Source organism: Scyliorhinus torazame, chromosome 13 (assembly GCF_047496885.1).
Source record: "Scyliorhinus torazame isolate Kashiwa2021f chromosome 13, sScyTor2.1, whole genome shotgun sequence".
Taxonomy (NCBI): Eukaryota; Metazoa; Chordata; class Chondrichthyes; order Carcharhiniformes; family Scyliorhinidae; genus Scyliorhinus; species Scyliorhinus torazame.
In genome coordinates this window covers 14,507,610-14,525,259 of record NC_092719.1, presented here as the reverse complement: position 1 = coordinate 14,525,259, position 17,650 = coordinate 14,507,610, and the positions used below count along the sequence as shown (strand labels likewise).

General features: G+C 50.0%; 1 protein-coding gene across 5 annotated transcripts in view; it reads right to left on the bottom strand.

The window, feature by feature from the left end:
* The window catches only part of LOC140387852 (uncharacterized), a 180,924-nt gene that overhangs the window by 144,175 nt on the left and 19,099 nt on the right, over positions 1 to 17,650 (bottom strand). For 2 of the 5 annotated variants that reach the window (XM_072471094.1, XM_072471095.1), the window contains exon 1: positions 14,845 to 15,396. The exons of 1 other annotated variant lie outside the window; for it this stretch is intronic. In XM_072471094.1, the coding sequence (XP_072327195.1) occupies positions 14,845 to 14,914 (70 nt within the window). In that variant the 5' untranslated portion in view covers positions 14,915 to 15,396. Of the gene's footprint in view, positions 1 to 14,844; positions 15,404 to 17,650 lie in introns of those variants that run through there. 2 more of the 5 variants (XM_072471098.1, XM_072471097.1) reach the window with 2 other exon arrangements.

Genomic DNA, 17,650 nt, shown 5'->3' with positions numbered 1-17,650 from the left:
GATTACTTGGGGAAAGACGACGGCTCTAGATGGAGTTTGACCTGTTGACCACAGGGAAGGCGGAGACACCGTGGAGGAAAGCGCAGGGGGCGACCTAGGAGTATGGGGAAAAGGCTAGTTGGATGCTGGCACACCAGCTCCGTAAAAGGATGGCAGCGAGGGAAATAGGGGGAGTCAAAGATGGAAGGGGAGCCACGGTTCGGAGTGCGATGAAAATAAACGAGGTATTTAAGGCCGTCTATGAAGAGCTGTACAGATCCCAGCCCCCAACGGAGGAAGAGGGTATGAGACGATTCCTCGGCCAGCTGAGATTCCCAAGGGCGGAGGAGCAAGAAGTGGCTGGTCTGGGGGCACCAATTGGGTTGGAGGAGCTGAGCAAGGGTTTGGGGAGCATGCAGGCGGGGAAGGCCCCGGGACCGGATGGGTTCCCGGTGGAGTTCTACAGGAAGTACGTAGACCTGTTGGCCCCGCTACTAGTGAGGACCTTTAATGAGGCAAGAGAGGAGGGGACCCTACCTCCGACAATGTCGGAAGCGACAATTTCTTTGATCCGAAAGCGGGACAAGGACCCACTGCAATGTGGATCGTACAGGCCGATCTCGCTCCTTAATGTGGATGCAAAGTTGCTGGCAAAAGTGCTGGCCACGAGGATCGAGGACTGTGTCCCGGGGGTGATTCACGAGGACCAGACAGGATTTGTAAAGGGCAGGCAGCTAAACACAAATGTGCGGCGGCTCTTAAACGTGATAATGATGCCATCGGTGGAGAGAGAAGCGGAGATAGTGGCAGCTATGGACGCGGAGAAGGCCTTTGACCGAGTAGAGTGGGAGTACCTCTGGGAGGTGCTGCGTAGATTTGGGTTCAGGGGAGGGTTTATCAGTTGGGTTAAGCTCCTTTACAGAGCCCCGGTGGCAAGTGTAGTGACGAACCGGCGGAGGTCGGAGTACTTTTGGCTGTACCGAGGGACGAGGCAGGGGTGCCCCCTGTTGTTCGCATTGGCGATCGAACCATTGGCCATCTCATTCAGGGAGTCTAATAAATGGAGTGGGGTGGTCAGAGGTGGAGAAGAGCATCGGGTGTCGCTATATGCGGATGACCTGTTGCTGTACGTGGCGGATCCAATGGAGGGGATGGTGGAGGTCATGCAGACTCTAAGGGAGTTTGGGGAGTTTTCGGGCTATAAGCTCAATGTAGGGAAGAGTGAGCTCTTTGTATTACAGGCGGGGGACCAAGAAAGAGGGATAGGGGACCTACCGCTGAGGAGGGCGGAGGGGAGCTTTCGGTATCTGGGGATCCAGATAGCCAGGAGTTGGGGGGCCCTACATAAACTGAATCTGACGAGGTTGGTGGAGCAAATGGAGGAGGATTTTAAAAGATGGGACATGCTACCGCTCGCGCTGGCGGGTAGAGTGCAGTCGGTCAAAATGGTGGTCCTTCCGAGGTTTCTCTTTGTGTTTCAGTGCCTTCCCATTGTGATCACTAAGGCCTTTTTAAGAGAGTAGGCAGGAGTATTATGGGATTTGTGTGGGCGAATAAGACCCCGAGGGCAAGGAGAGGGTTCTTGGAACGCAGTAGGGACCGAGGAGGGTTGGTGCTGCCAAACCTGGGGAGCTACTACTGGGCAGCAAATGTGTCGATGATCCGCAAGTGGGTTATGGAGGGAGAGGGGGCGACATGGAAGAGGATGGAGATGGCGTCCTGTAAAGGAACGAGTCTGGGGGCACTGGTGACAGCACCACTGCCGCTCTCGCCGACAAAGTATACCACGAGCCCAGTGGCGGCTGCAACGCTAAGGATCTGGGGCCAGTGGAGACGGCACCGGGGTGCAATGGGAGCATCGGTGTGGTCCCCGATCAGGGGTAACCATCGGTTTGTCCCGGGGAAGATGGACGGGGGGGGGTTCCAGAGCTGGCATCGGCGGGGATTGGAAGAATGGGGGACCTGTTCATTGACGGAACGTTTGCGAGCCTAGGGGCACTGGAGGAGAAGTTTGAGTTACCCCCAGGAAATGCCTTTAGATATATGCAGGTGAGGGCTTTTGTAAGGCGACAGGTGAGGGAATTCCCGTTGCTCCCGGCACAAGAAATTCAAGACAGGGTGATCTCGGGCGCATGGGTCGGGGAGGGCAAGTTGTCGGAAATACACCAGGAGATGAAAGAAGAAGGGGAAGCGCTGGTAGAAGAGTTGAAGGGTAAATGGGAGGAGGAGCTGGGGGAGGAGATCGAGGAAGGTCTGTGGGCGGATGCCCTAAGTAGGGTAAATTCCTCCTCCTCGTGTGCCAGGCTCAGCCTGATACAATTTAAGGTGGTTCACAGAGCTCACCTGATGGGGGCGAGGTTGAGCAGGTTCTTTGGGGTAGAGGACAGATGTGAAAGGTGCTCAGGGAGCCCGGCGAACCATGTCCATATGTTTTGGTCATGCCCGGCACTGGAGGGTTTCTGGAGAGGAGTGGCGGGAGCAATATCTCAGGTGGTGAAAGTCCAGGTCAAGCCAAGCTGGGGGCTAGCAATATTCGGAGTAGTGGACGAACCGGGAATGCAGGAGGCGAAAGAGGCCGGTATTCTGGCCTTTGCGTCCCTCGTAGCCCGGCGAAGGATCTTGCTAATGTGGAAGGAGGCGAAGCCCCCCAGCGTGGAGGCCTGGATAAACGATATGGCTGGGTTCATAAAGTTGGAGAGGATTAAGTTCGCCTTGAGAGGGTCTGCACAGGGGTTCTACAGGCGGTGGCAACCGTTCCTCGACTATCTCGCGGAGCGTTAGAGGGTCGGTCAGCAGCAGCAGCAACCTGGGGGGGGGGGGGGGGGGGAGCTGCCTGGGGGGGTGGATGAGCAAGAGATAACATGAAGAGTCGGGGAAACTGGCACGTACAGGAGAGAGCCAGTGTACAAAGCTATGTAAATATACTATTTTGCCATGTATATATCTTGCTCCGCGCAATTTCTCGTTTCTTTTTTTTTGTTACGGGGGGGGGGGGGGGGGTTATTGTTTGTAAGGGAGAAAAATTGTGTTTAAAAACTTTAATAAATTTTTTTTTTTTTTTTAAAAGAAAAGGAGCCTAGCAGGGAAGACAGTGGAATAGCAGTGGCAGGAGTTTTTGGGGGTTATTTGGGAGGCGCAACAGAAATTCATCTCAAGAAGGTGGAAACATGCTGAGGAGAGGATGAGGCATCCATGGCTGACAAGGGAAGTCAAGGACAGCATGAAAACAAAAGAAAAGCATACAATGTGGCGAGGATTAGTGGGTAGCCAGAGGATCGGGAAGCCTTAAAAGCAATAAGGTGGGGAGAAGGTGAAATAGGAGTGTAAGCTAGCAAGTAGTTTACAAGAAGCTAGGAAGAGCTTCTTCAATATATAAAAAGGTAAGAGAGAGAGGCAAGAGGAGACATTGGACCACTGAAAATTAGGCTGGAGTAGTAATAATAGGAAACAAAGAAATGGCAGAGGAACTGAATAGAATCATAGAATCTATGACATGGAGACAGGCCCTTCCATAAGACCAAGGAGCAGAATTAAACCACTTGGCCCATCGAGTCTATTCCGCCATTCAATCATGGCTGATATTGTTCTCATCCCCATTCTCCTGTCTTCTCCCCATAACCCCTGATCCCCTTATTGATCAAGAACCTATCTATCTCTGCGTTAAAGACACTCAGTGATTTGGCCTCCACAGCCTTCTGCGGCAAAGAGTTCCACTGATTCACCACCCTCTGCCTGAAGAAATTCCTCCTCATCTCTGTTTTAAAGGATCGTCCATTTAGTCTGAGATGGTGTCCTCTGGTTCTAGTTTTTCCTACAAGTGGAAACATTCTCTTTACGTCCACTCTATCCAGACCTTCGGACCAAACTGCTCCATGCCAACCAAAAAGCCCATCTAAGCTAACCCCACTTGCCTGCATTCGGCATAGTTACTTTGCATCAGTCTTCACGGAGGAAGACACCAATGGGATACCAGAACTTCAGAAGAATCAGGGGGCAGAGGTGAGTGTAGTGGCCATCTAGAAGGAGAAGGTTCTGGGGAAACTGAAAGGTCTGAAGGTGGATAAATCACCTGGACCAGATGGACTACACCCCAGGGTTCTAAAAGAGGTAGCTGAGGAGATGGTGGAGGTAATGGGGTGATCTTTCAGGAATCACTGGAGGCAGGGAGGGGTCCCAGAGGACTGGAAAGTGGCTAATGTCACACCGCTGTTTAAGAAGGGAAGGAGGTAAAGATGGGAAATTGTAGGGCAGATAGCCTGACTTCAGTCATGGGTAAGATTTTAGAGTCCATTATTAAAGATGAGATTGTGGAGTAAGACCATAAGATATAGAAACAGAATTAGGAAGCTTGCCCAATGAGTCTGGTCCACCAATCAATCGTGGCTGATATAGAGTACTTGGAAGTGCGTGATAAAATAGGACTGAGTCAGCATGGCTTTGTCAAAGGGAGGTAGTGTCTGACAAATCTTAGAATTCTTTGAGGAGGTAACAAGGAAGTTAGACAAAGGAGAACCAGTGGACGTGATCTATTTAGATTTCCAAAAGGCCTTTGACAGAGCCCATGGTGTTAAGGGTAAGATACTGGCATGGATAAAGGATTGGCTGACTGGCAGAAGGCAGAGAGTGGGGATAAAGGAGTCATTTTCAGGATGGAAGCCGGTGATTAGTGGTGTGCCTCAGGGGTTGGTGTTAGGACCACAACTTTTCACAAATATACATTAACGATCTGGAAGAAGGAACTGAGGTCACTGTTGCTAAGTTTGCAGATGATTCAATGACACGTAGAAGGACAGGTAGTATATGAGGAAGCAGGGGAGCTGCAGAAGGACAGGGACAGGCTAGGAGAGTGGGCAAAGAAGTGGCAGACGGAATAAAATTGTGGAAAAGTGTGAGGTTATGCACTATGGTAGGAAAAATGGAGGCATAGATTATTTTCTAAAAGGGAAACGGTTTAGGAAATCAGAAGCACTTAGGAGTCCCTGTTTAAGATTCTCTTAAGGTTAACATGCAGGATCAGTCGGCAGTTAGGAAGGCAAATGCAATGTTACGTTCATGACGAGAGGACTAGAATACAAAAGCAGTGATGTACTTCTGAGGCTGTATAAATCTCTAGTCAGACCCCATTTGGAGTGTAATGAGCAGTTTTGGGCCCCATATCTAAGGAAGGATGTGCTGGCCTTGGAAAGGATCCAGAGAAGGTTCACAAGAGTGATCCCAGGAATGAAGAGATTGTCAATGAAAAGATTCTCATATGAGGAGCGGTTGAGGATTCTGGGTCTGTACTCATTGGAGTTTAGAAGGATGAGGGGGGATCTTATTGAAACTTGCAGGATACGGAGGGGCCTGGATAGAGTCGACGTGGAGAGGATGTTTCCACGAGTAGGAAAAACAACCCAAGGGCACAGCCTCAGACTGAAGGGACGATCCATTAAAACAGAGATGAGGAGGAATTTCTTCAGCCAGAGGGTGGTGAATCTGTAGAACTCTTTGCCGCAGAAAGCTGTGGAGGCCAAATCACTGAGTGTCTTTAAGACAGAGATGGGTCACAAGTCCAGTGGTGGTGGCAACACTGAAAATTTGGGGGCAGTGGAGACGGCATAGGGGAAGGACGAGAGCCTCGGTGCGGTCCCCGATAAGAAATAATCATAGGTTTGTCCCGGGGAGAATAGATGGGGGATTTGGAGCATGGCAGAGAGCTGGGATTGTGCAACTGAGAAATCTGTTCTTAGACGGGACGTTTGCGAGTCTGGGAGCGCTGATGGAAAAATATGGGTTGCCCCAAGGGAATGCATTTCGGTACATGCAACTGAGGGCTTTTGCGAGGCAACGGGTGAGGGAATTCCCGCAGCTCCCGACGCAGGAGATTCAAGATAGAGTGATCTCAGGGACATGGGTGGGGGATGGTAGGGTGTCGGATATATACAGGGAAATGAGGGACGAGGGGAGATCATGGTGGATGAGCTGAAGGGAAAATGGGAAGAAGAGCTGGGGGAAGAGATTGAGGAGGGGCTGTGGGCTGATGCCCTACGTAGGGTAAACTCATCGTCCTCGTGCGCCAGGCTAAGCCTGATACAATTCAAGGTTTTGCACAGGGCGCATATGACCGGAGCAAGGCTCAGTACATTTTTCGGGGTAGAGGATAGGTGTGGGAGGTGCTCGAGGAGCCCAGCAAACCACACCCACATGTTTTGGTCATGCCCGGCACTGCAGGGGTTCTGGGTGGGGGTGGCAAAGGTGCTTTCGAAGGTGGTGGGGGTCCGGGTCGAGCCAGGCTGGGGGTTGGATGTATTTGGGGTTGCAGAAGAGCCGGGAGTGCAGGAGGAGAGAGTGGCTGATGTTTTGGCCTTTGCGTCCCTAGTAGCCCGGCGAAGGATATTGCTTATGTGGAAGGAAGCCAAACCCCCGGGCATGGAGACCTGGATAAACGACATGGCAGGGTTTATAAAACTAGAACAGATAAAGTTTGCACTAAGGGGTTCGGCTCAAGGGTTCACCAGGCGGTGGCAACCGTTCATTGACTACCTCGCAGAACGATAAAGGAAATGGGAAGGTAACAGCAGCAACCGGGTGGGGGGGGGGGGGCCGCGGGGGGGGGGGGGGGGGGGGGGGGGCCTCAGGGGTGGTTTTTGTGTAGATATTTGCACTTGGTTATGTATATTGGATTGTTTGATTTTATTATCTGGAGAGTTATTATTTTTGTTATGGCAGTTGCCATTTAGTTTATATATTATTTATTTACTTGTTAAAACGGTCACTGTTATTTATATTGTTTTATTGTTGTAAAAAGGGAAAACCTTTGTATTGTTTTGTTTGGCCGAAAAATTTGAATAAAATATATATTTTTTAAAAAGACAGAGATGGGTAAGAATCGGGGGTTATGGGGGAAAGGCAGGAGAATGGAGATGAGAAACGTATCAGCCATGATTGAATTGCGGAGCACTCGATGGGCCGAGTGGCCTAATTCTGCGCCGAAAGAACAATACTCAACAACCATTGAATATTGGCCGACAATTGCCAATCTTTGACAAAGCTGCCTGGTCTTCCGCAATCACCTCCAGGAGACAGGGCCCCAGTCGCAACGCCAACACCTTGGCCAGTAGCTTGTCGTCTGCATTTAATAACTATATGGGTCAATATGACCCACACTCCGTAGGGTCCTTTTCCTTCTTCAGTATGAGAGATAAAAGCCTGCGAGAGGGCAGCATGCAACGAACCCTGGGACAAGGAATCATTGAACGTGTCTACCATCAGTGGAGTCAATTGGCCCACCAACCTCTTCTAGAACCCGAGACGGACCCCATCGGGCCCGGGTGCTTTACCCGTTTGCATCAATCCTGTACCTTTTAGTACCTCCTCCAGACTTGACAGGGCCTCCAACTCCTCCCGTCTCTCCCTATCCACCTCCGGAAAGGACAACCTAGCATATTCCTCAATGGCAGTAGACATTTGCCCACAGACCCTCTTGTCTTCGAACAATGCTGCATCCAGCCCCCACGCTGGGTGTTGAGGGGCGCCCAATTCCAGAGCCAAGTCACAAAATGTGGGGCATGGTCCAAAATAAATATAGTCGAGGACTCCGCCTCCCTTATCCACAGAAGGTACCTACCCGGCAGAAAGAAAGTCTACCCTGGAATAAATCTCGAGAACCTGAGAAAAAAAAGAAAATTCCTCGGCCAGAATTCTCCGATACCGCGGCGGGTCGGAGGGATTCTCCGAGCCCACGGGGGGGGGTTGGAGAATCGGCGGTAACGCCACAAATTCCCACCATGCCACTCCAACAACGGGATTGATTCTTCAGTGACCGGCGAATCGGCGGCAGTCGCGCGCGTGTGGTCGGCATGGCAACTGTCGGGGGCCATTGAAAGAGGCCCCCATGGCAATTCTCCGCGGTCGACCGGCCGAGTACCCACCGGCGTGGTTCACATATGGTACCACCCAGCGGGAGCTCGTACCCGCGGCCACGGTGGCCGACCTGGTGGGGGGGGGGGGGGGGCAGGTGAGATCACTGTGGGGGGGGGCTCCACAACGGCCAGGCCCGCGATCGGGGGCTATCGATCAGCGGGTGCGCGCGATCTGGGGGGGGCTACCTTCTTCCACGCCGGCCCATTATGTCGCCACGCCATGTTGCGCGGCGCTGGCACGGAAATGGCAGCCACGCGAATGCGCGGACCCGCGCTGGCATTGCAGGGCCGCATGTCGGCGCCGGAGCTGCGTGGAGCACACCAGCACCGTGCTGGCCCCCTGTGGGCCACTGAATCGCTGGGCCAAGAGGCCCGTTGACGCCAGCGTGTTTACACCGGCGTCAACACTTCGCCGGGATTTTGGAGAATCCCGGCCCTCATCTCCCAAGTGTAAAAACAGCCACAGATCTGCCCCCCCCCATCAGCTCCACAAAAGCTAACAGCGCCTTTGCTACCCCGATGGAGCCAATGACTTAGGCCTAGATTGATGCAACTTAGGATCAAGCACACAGTTTAAATCCCCTCCAAAAACCAGTTGATGATCCAGATGTCCAGATCCAGAATGGAAGCCAACAGCCTCCTCAGAAACGCCGTATTGCCTCAATTTGGAGCCCAGACGTTGACCAATATTACCCACCAAGGACCCACTTACCATCATGTATCTGCCATTGGTGTTCGCCACGGTCTTGGTAGTTGAAAAGGGAACCAGTCCATTCATCAAAATCTCCGCATCCCGTGCCCTACTGTCAAACCCCGAATTAAACACCTGGCTCACCCAACCCTTCAGCAATCTGGTCTGATCTTTTAACCGCAAATGAGTCTCCTACAAAAACACCACATCAGCCCTCAGACTCTTTAAGTGAGCAAATACTCTCGACTTTTTCACTGAACTCCCCAACCCCCTTAACTTACATTCCAGGTGACCAACCGAATCCCAGAGTCCACCATCTCCACCGAAAGGGACGATTAAGCAGCTGCCCAGAAAGTACAGGCCCAAGGCCCACCCAAAGTGGCTGCCAAATCCACCTCAGCAAATTAAACAAAAGAAAAAATCTGTAATCGCCATCAGTAAAATAACCATTTCCCCCCTCCTCCAAACAACAACCCTCCCTAATGTACATATTGATCACATGTAAGTGAACAATACCCTTTTCCCAACCAACCCCCAATAAAACAGACCCAGCAAAACTGGTCGGACAAGTTGCAGCTCCTCCTCCCCCCCACCTCACTCCAGTGAGCTAGCTAACTTTACTGCTAGCGGGAAAGCCCTCCCCCCAAGGTAAAGAAAAATAAAACACTATTCACTCATCCGGGGATAAAACGTTACACATAAACCATTCCCTATACAAAAAAACAAATTCCCACTGGAAGCTATATACTTCCAACAATATTACATAACACAACACCTTGATAAACAAACACCATGCGAAAAAAGAACTCTCCCAAGAACATAGAGATATGGGGAGGCTGTGGCCAAGTAAAATGGCTGCTTCCCGATTAATTTGGCCAAAACTACATATCTACCAGCTAGCTGCATGTCATAGAGTAAAAGAGTTTTACAAGGCAAATTCTGGGCCCAAATTAGTCAGTATATGCAAAACTTATCTTTTTCTTTAAACTAATGTTCGCTTGCCTATTAATTAATGTTTGATCTATGTTAATTTTAGTTTGTTTGTTACAGTAGAGTTCTTAAAAAGTGAAATCTTGCCTTGTAGGGATTCCTTTCTTTCAAGTTATTGGTCGCTAAGGAGATGATAACAAGGTGTCTCCAGACATCCATTGGTTTTATTTGCTGATATGTCTCCTATTCATCTTGAAATAGCACTTGCTGTTCTTTTGTTATCTTAATACCACTACGAGTCTCTATTCAACACCTCCTTTCAGAACTAACAAATTAGCTTTCCTCTTAACTCAATCTTCCAACACCAGGCATCGGTTTTGTGTCCCTTCTCTGCACCTCTTCCGGGACTTCGATATTTCCTGTGGGTTTTGCCGACCTGAATCCAACAGTACAATAAAAGAACAGCCTCACAGCCTCGGCATGGCAGTCTCAGACTACACTGTGCTGCGTTGACAATGTAGCTCTGCATTCGGTTTACTTTACCCGTTGCTGCTCAGAAATAGCTCAAAGGCAGTAGCCTGGGGTTTCCTCTATGAACAGCCGGATTTCCAGCTGCAATGGGAGAATGTAAAAGCAGGAAACGGCACTGGGGCCCATAATGTCCGATCACAGCCTGCATTTCAAATATTTTAACCATCAGTTGCTCCCAATGCTGAAAACGCGTCCATGAACCTGGTAACGGTACCATTTTCTGTCACTGAAATCTCAGAAATGCCAGCTGCAACTCACTCATGGAGAAAGCAAAATTGCATCATTACCAGGGTGGAAATGAATTCAAGGGGCCCCAAGCACCATTTATTAAAAAGGGTTCTTAAAACTTTCGGAGTCATTCTGATTCTTATCTCCACATTATTGCGTGCAATTCTGGTCGCCGCATTATAGGAAGGATGTGGAAGCATTGGAAAGGGTGCAGAGGTGATTTACCAGAATGTTGCCTGGTATGGAGGGAAGATCTGATGAGGAAAGGCTGAGAGGCTTGAGGCTGTTTTCGTTGCGAGTAGAAGGTTAAGAGGTGACTTAATTGAGGCATACAAGATGATCAGAGGATTGGATAGGGTGGACAGTGAGAGCCTTTTTCCTCGGATGGTGATGTCTAGCACGAGGGGCCATAGCTTTAAATTGAGGGGTGATAGATATAGGACAGAAGTAAGAGGTAGGTTCTTTACTCAGAGTAGTAAGGGCGTGGAATGCCCTGCCTGCAACAGTAGTGGACTCGCCAACACTAAGGGCATTCAAATGGTCATTGGATAGACATATGGACGATAAGGGAATAGTGTCGATGGGCTTTAGAGTGGTTTCATAGGTCGGCGCAACATCGAGGGCCGAAGGGCCTGTACTACACTGTAATGTTCTATGTTCTATTACTGACAGCTGTTTCACCATTTTCCTTAGGTGTTCTGCTGCGTGGTGACCCTTTGCACATGGTGTAGCCTGTAAAATGGGTGGAGGCAATGATTTGGAAATACCCCGTTTCTTTGTTTTATTTGTGAATAAGAGGGGCCCAGGGGGCATCCTCCTGATGGTACAAGGCACTCGCAATCCGAGCTTGCCCAGTAGCACTGATCACAGAGTTTGTATTTTATGAAGGAAGCCAATAAGTTATATCAATCCATAGCTTTAAGCACAAATGCAGGTTTCCAACTTTAGCACTGCAACCTTCATAGCCACCTGTGAGTGTATTCTACGGGGTTAGTATTCCACATTTGGTGGATATGTTGGCGATTGATAATGTTATGTATCTACACAAAGCTGATTAAGTCACAAGTGCAGGTTACCAAAAGAAGCCAATTCATCCACTGTCACAAAGAACAAATGGTAGCTCAGCCCACTGCAAAGTTCACAACAGTTCAGGGCGAGACCGGAAAATCCCAGCCTTCCTGACTTGGAATTATTGCCGTCGTTGTTGCCAAGTCAAAATCCTGGAGCTGTCTATCCCACATCACTGTGGGTATACTCGCACCAGGTGGATCGCAGCAATTCAAGATTGCGGCTCCCCACCAGGCTTCCCCAAGCTCAACCAGTGGTGGACAATAATAAAGGATCATAGAATTTACAGTGCAGAAGGAGGCCATTCAGCCCATCGAGTCTGCACCGGCCCTTGGAAAGGGCACCCTACTTAAACCCACACCTCCACCCTATCCCCATAACCCAGTAACCCCACCTAACCTTTCTCATTAACTAATTTGTTTAAATGCCAGTACTTGAAAACTCAAAGTATTTATTGCAAACACACATAAATATTCCCAGGTTGCACAAAGATTTAGCTGCATATTGAACAATAAATGGTTTCTCCAGTTTGTAGACGATGCAAGCTCCACTTGCAGGATTGGTGATGCTCAGTACAACTGCAGACCAGAAATTTATTGTCCATGTATTGTCCATTTTTTCATTCCATTTAATCTGGTCAAGATTCTTTTGCCTCCAGATATTTGCTTCCACCCTGGTTGGAATAGCAATACACCGACTGAGAAAACATTTCTCACCATACCTTTCTGCTTCCCAAATTTACTATTAGGTAATTAGAATCATAGAATCTCGACACTGCAGAAGGAGTCCATTCAGCCCATCAAGTCTGCACCAACCCTCTGGAAGAGCACCCTGCCTAGGCCCACTCCCCCACCCTATCCCTGTGACGCCACCTAGCCTCTTCGACACCAACGGACAATTTAGCATGGCCAATCCACCTAACCTGCACATCTTTGGACTGTGGGAGGAAACGGGAGCACCCGGAGGAAACCCATGTAGACACAGGGAGAACGTGTAAGCTCCAAACAGACAGTCACCCAAGGCTGGAATTGAATCCGGGTCCCTGACGCTGGGAGGCAGCTGTGAAGCAGCAGTGTTAACCATTGTGTACAATCTGCAATCATACTGCTGTTGTTCGTACAAACTTCTCACCTACAAATATCATCCTCAATCTGCTTTCTATTGTTTATTAGGTTGACAGATCCCTCAATTCAATCCAAAATTTATTCCTTTTGGACAATTTCTCTATTTAAATATACGCTGCAATATTATGACATCTACAACTAGCATAACTACCTCTTCTCTTTCTCCTACTCCATCCTGTTGGTGGTCTTATACCTAGCTACAATCAATTGCCATCCTCACCTCTGTGGCTGCGACAAGGTCATATCGATCAAAGTAGAAAATCGTGACAAAATGCTATTATTCTAGTTCCACATTATATGTTTTAATATACATTAGATATACAAAATACTTAATAAAGAACTTTCACAAATGGAAGTATTTCCTTCCCCTCCCCCCTCCCTTTCATGTCCTCGCTCATGCTCCAATGTGCTCAAAGTCAATTATTGTTTTTGAAGTACAGTCACTTATTTTCTAAGCAAATCCAGAGGCCAAAATGTAAACAACAAGGCCCACCACATCAATGTGACATATAAACTGGTTCATTTGTTTTTGGTGAGGCATTTTGAGAGACAAGTGTTGACCTCCAGAACAGGCAGACAGGGCCCCAGTTTAACATCTCATTTGAAAGACAGACAATACAGCACTCCTTCAGTAACCATAATTAAATGTCAGCCTTGATTAGGTGCCAAAACTCCTGGAGTGGGGCTCAAATGTTATGACTCACAAAGCTGCTACTGCGGCAACTTGATACTTGTATGTTACTGATGCCATAAATAGTGTAGTTTTAAGCAACTTAACACTTAAGAGAATTGAAGACCCGAGTTCAAAATTGTGCATCTCACTTATTTTTTTATGATGTGGAGATGCCGGCGTTGGACTGGGGTGAGCACGGTAAGAAGTACCCAGACCAGATGGTGGGGCATGAATGTAATGCGACATGAATCCAAGGTCCCGGTTGAGGCCATACTCATGTGTGCGGAACTTGGCTACAGGTTTCTGCTTGGCGATTTTGCGTTGTTGCACATCCTGAAGGCCGCCTTGGAGAACGCTTACCCGAAGATCAGAGGCTGAATGCCCTTGACTGCTGAAGTGTTCCCCGACTGGAAGGGAACATTCCTGCCTGGCGATTGTTTTTTTTAATGTTAATGGCTGGCCCATTTCCAATTGTTCTTCAGAAAGTGTCGAGAGCCGTTGCCTTGAATCACTGAGATCCACAGGGTGTAAATACACCCACAATGCTGTTAGGGAGGGAGCTCTGGAAACTGTAGTTTAGGCGATTCAAGTTTACGCACACATGACACCTGTGTGGGTTGCTTGTCTCCAAGAAGTAGAACATTATTTACTGTGGCTCATCTCCCATAGGAAGTGAAGACCAACATTAGTTTTCAGGTGAATTGGATAATTGGTGACGGGCGCTGACCTAATTCTGTCCTGGTTTTTAAAACAGTAGATTTTGCTGATTAAAAAATCCTCTGTCCACACTTGCAATGATGTGCAGATGCTGGCGTTGGACAGGGGTGGGCACAGTAAAGTCTTACAACACCAGGTTAAAGTCCAACAGGTTTATTTGGAATCATTAGCTTTCGGTGCTCAGCTCCTTCATCAAATGAATGCACTGAGTGCACGCTCACCTGATGAAGGAGCTGCGCTCCGAAAGCCAGTGATTCCAAATGAAACTGTTGACTTTAACCTGGTGTTGCAAGGCTTCTTCCTGTGCACACTTGCAATGAAACACACCTATGTAAACCTGTCACGCTGTAATTCTACTCTTCCGCCAGAGGTGGCACTATAACATCACCTCCAGAGAAGATTGTCCAAAATAAGTCAATCTATTTGGTTACCAAGTAATCAAAGCACCGGCAATAAGCTCAAAAAGTACAACCCCAATGGTTTTAAATGGCTGAAGGATGTTGGATTTATTCAACAGAAAACAATAGGGGGTAAAAGCAAATTACTGTGGATGCTGGAATCTGAAACGAAAGAGAAAAAGATGGAAAATCTCAGGAAGTCTGGCAGCATCTGGAGGGAGAGAAAAGAGCTAGCGTTTCGAGTCCAATGACTCTTCGTCAAAGCAGTTTGACAATAGGGGGTGTTTCTGACTCAAAGTCGCCCCCACAACACATAACTATAGTCTCAAAGCTGCCTTCATTTCACCTGATGTTAACACAAATAAAAGTCAGGTCTTGGTTTTGATGGTTTTGACATGTCATTGAAACGTCTTTGTCATAATAATAGAAAACTCTATTCCTGACACTGATAGTGCAACTTAAAGTTTGGGGCCTGTTACAGCCACCTGGGATGGGAGGAAACAGGCTAATAATAATAATAATGTTCACATTAGCACACAGCACAAATGAGGGTGAAAGTTACAGAAAGACAAATGTTAGTGCCCGCGGTGTGAGGGGGACTCACCTGGGGGAGTGACTGGCAGACTGGGGGCACACGGCTGCCCAGCGCCCGGCGGCAGGCCAGGAGAAGACATCTTTCCCCCACCCCCGCCCTCCCCTTCCTCACGCGTCCTGCGGGGCGGCCGGAGAGGAAAAGTTTCTCGGGTTGTTTTTTACCCCAAACCTCAACCTGAAGAGAATCGGCATCGGAGACGAGGCAGAGATGTCCCCCTCAGGAGAACGCTGGTCGGAGCGGCGACATGTTCCGGGGAGAGGAGGAGGAGGGAGGAGGGGTCGCACCTCAGCTACAACAAAATTCTAACCGCGGCTTACATTATTTTTTTTGTGGGTGGTGGGTCCGGGCGGGAGAAACAATCTCTGAGGAAAGGTGTGCGCCTTCGACGGCGGCGAACGTGCAGCGTCCTGCTGCCGTGTGGCCGGGCGGAAGCACTACATGAGGAAGGGAATAAAGAAAGAGAAACCTGGCGGCTGCGCAATTCAACATTGTCGAAGGAAGGGCAGAGCGGGCACTTCCTGGGCACAGGGCAAAGCCGGTGCCCCCAGCGCTCCTCCCGTCACCCAGCTCCCTCTTCAGTGGCAGGGGCTCTTCTCATTTAAGCGGCAGCCATAAAAATTGGGGGGGTGGGGGGGGGGGCATTTACTTTTTTTTTAACCCTTCCCTCTTAACACAAATAAAACTTTTGGAGAAGTTTGGCCAGCCAGAGTGAGTTGGGCGAGTTGGCTGCGGCTACAATGTATCCATTGGCGCCTGTTGCCTTTTCAAACCGTTACATTGTGTTGATCTTCAATTGGGCTGCCCCGGGGACGCGTCACAATCGCCCCCACCCCCCTCTCTCTAATCTCCATGGTAACCTCTCTCCCAACCCCCCCCACCTCCCACATCAAATAGCAAATCACCCTCCTCAGAGTGGCCCCCTTCCTGACTCTTCTCCCCCCCCCCCCCAACCCACATTGTCACCCTCCTGGGTTCACCACTCCTCGGTGAATGCAAATGGGCACCCACTTTTAGGGCAGTGTGGAGGAGTACCCAGGCCCACTTCCCCCGTCACGCCGCCCGACCTGCACGTCGCCTGGAGGCTTAAGGGGCAATTGAGCGGGGCCAATCCACCTCACCCGCACATCTCTGGAATGTGGGAGGAAACCGGAGCACCCGGAGGAAGCCTCACACGGACATGGGGAGGACGTGCAAACTCCGCGCTGGGAGTCACCCAAGGCCAGAGTCGAACCCGGGTCCCTGGCTGCGTGCTAGGCACTGTGCCACCGTGCTGATCCTAACTTGATGGACCAAATGACCTCCTTCTGTGCCGTGCTGGTTCCATGGGCGGAATTTAGTGCCACCCACCCTGGCGAGTGTGGGGGTGTGGAGGGAATTTAATCTGGCGGGGGTGGCTGGTCCCCCCGGCCCTGATTAATTCTGTGGCAGGAAGGCTCATGGATGGCCTTACCATCCCGCCGCCAATTGAGGCCCTCACCACGGCAATTAATGCCCACTTAAGGACACAGCTGCTGCTATTTACCCTATGAGTTGCAGGGGGCTCACCACACGTGCAGTACGAAAAGCAATCCCTGCCCATGGACGGGCGTCAGTTCCTCGTCCAACATTCAGTGCCTGGTCAAGGAGCCCAGCATCAAGAAGGGTGGCCTGCTGAGAGCCAAGCCATGCCCCTGCTGCCAACATCCCTCACCCATGACCCACCCCCTCTGCCGATGCCCCTTCCTCCACCAGTCACGTGTTGAGAGCTCCTCAGCAATCTTTGGCCTTGAATGCATTCCTTCGTAACACAGCTGCTGACCTCTAACTGGCCGGCAAATGTTGGGGACCTAGATCATTTCCACCCGGGGCTCGTTGGTCCCGGGGAAGGTCTGCCACTGTGCTGTTAAGTGTCTGATTGACACTTAATTCAGTGTCAATTCTGTGGCAGGAAGGCTCATGGATGGCCTTACCATCCCGCCGCCAATTGAGGCCCTCAATTCCTTTTTATAAAAATGTTTTATTAGGATTTTTCTTTTTATAGAGAACAAAGATCAAAGTGAACATACACAGAAACTATATACATTGGTTAAAATTCATATTTCTCTCCAGGTGCCTAGCTTTGACTTGGCCTCCTAATCCCAGCTCCCCCTTTCTTCCCAGTCCCCATCCCCGTCTTGCTATCTGGCTTGTCTTCTTTGATTGTTGGATCATCCAACCTAGACCTGTTGGGTGGCATGGTGCTACGTATGCTGCTTCCTGTTCGGTATGGTTGGGTTCTTTATTCCCTAACCCCCTCTTCCCTCTTACCCCCTAATCCCCACCCCCCATCACTCTGAAAACAGCGCGGGAGCTGAGTGAGCCGGGACTCTGAAAACAGCGCGGGAGCTGAGTGAGCCGGGACTCTGAAAACAGCGCGGGTGCTGAGTGAGCCGGGACTCTGAAAACAGCGCGGGAGCTGAGTGAGCCGGGACTTTGAAAACAGCGCGGGAGCTGAGTGAGCCGGGACTCTGAAAACAGCGCGGGAACTGAGTGAGCCGGGACTCTGAAAACAGCGCGGGAACTGAGTGAGCCGGGACTCTGAAAACAGCGCGGGAGCTGAGTGAGCCGGGACTCTGTAAACAGCGCGGGAGCTGAGTGAGCCGGGACAGTGAAAACAGCGCGGGAGCTGAGTGAGCCGGGACAGTGAAAACAGCGCGGGAGCTGAGTGAGCCGGGACTCTGAAAACAGCGCGGGAGCTGAGTGAGCCGGGACAGTGAAAACAGCGCGGGAGCTGAGTGAGCCGGGACTCTGAAAACAGCGCGGGAGCTGAGTGAGCCGGGACTCTGAAAACAGCGCG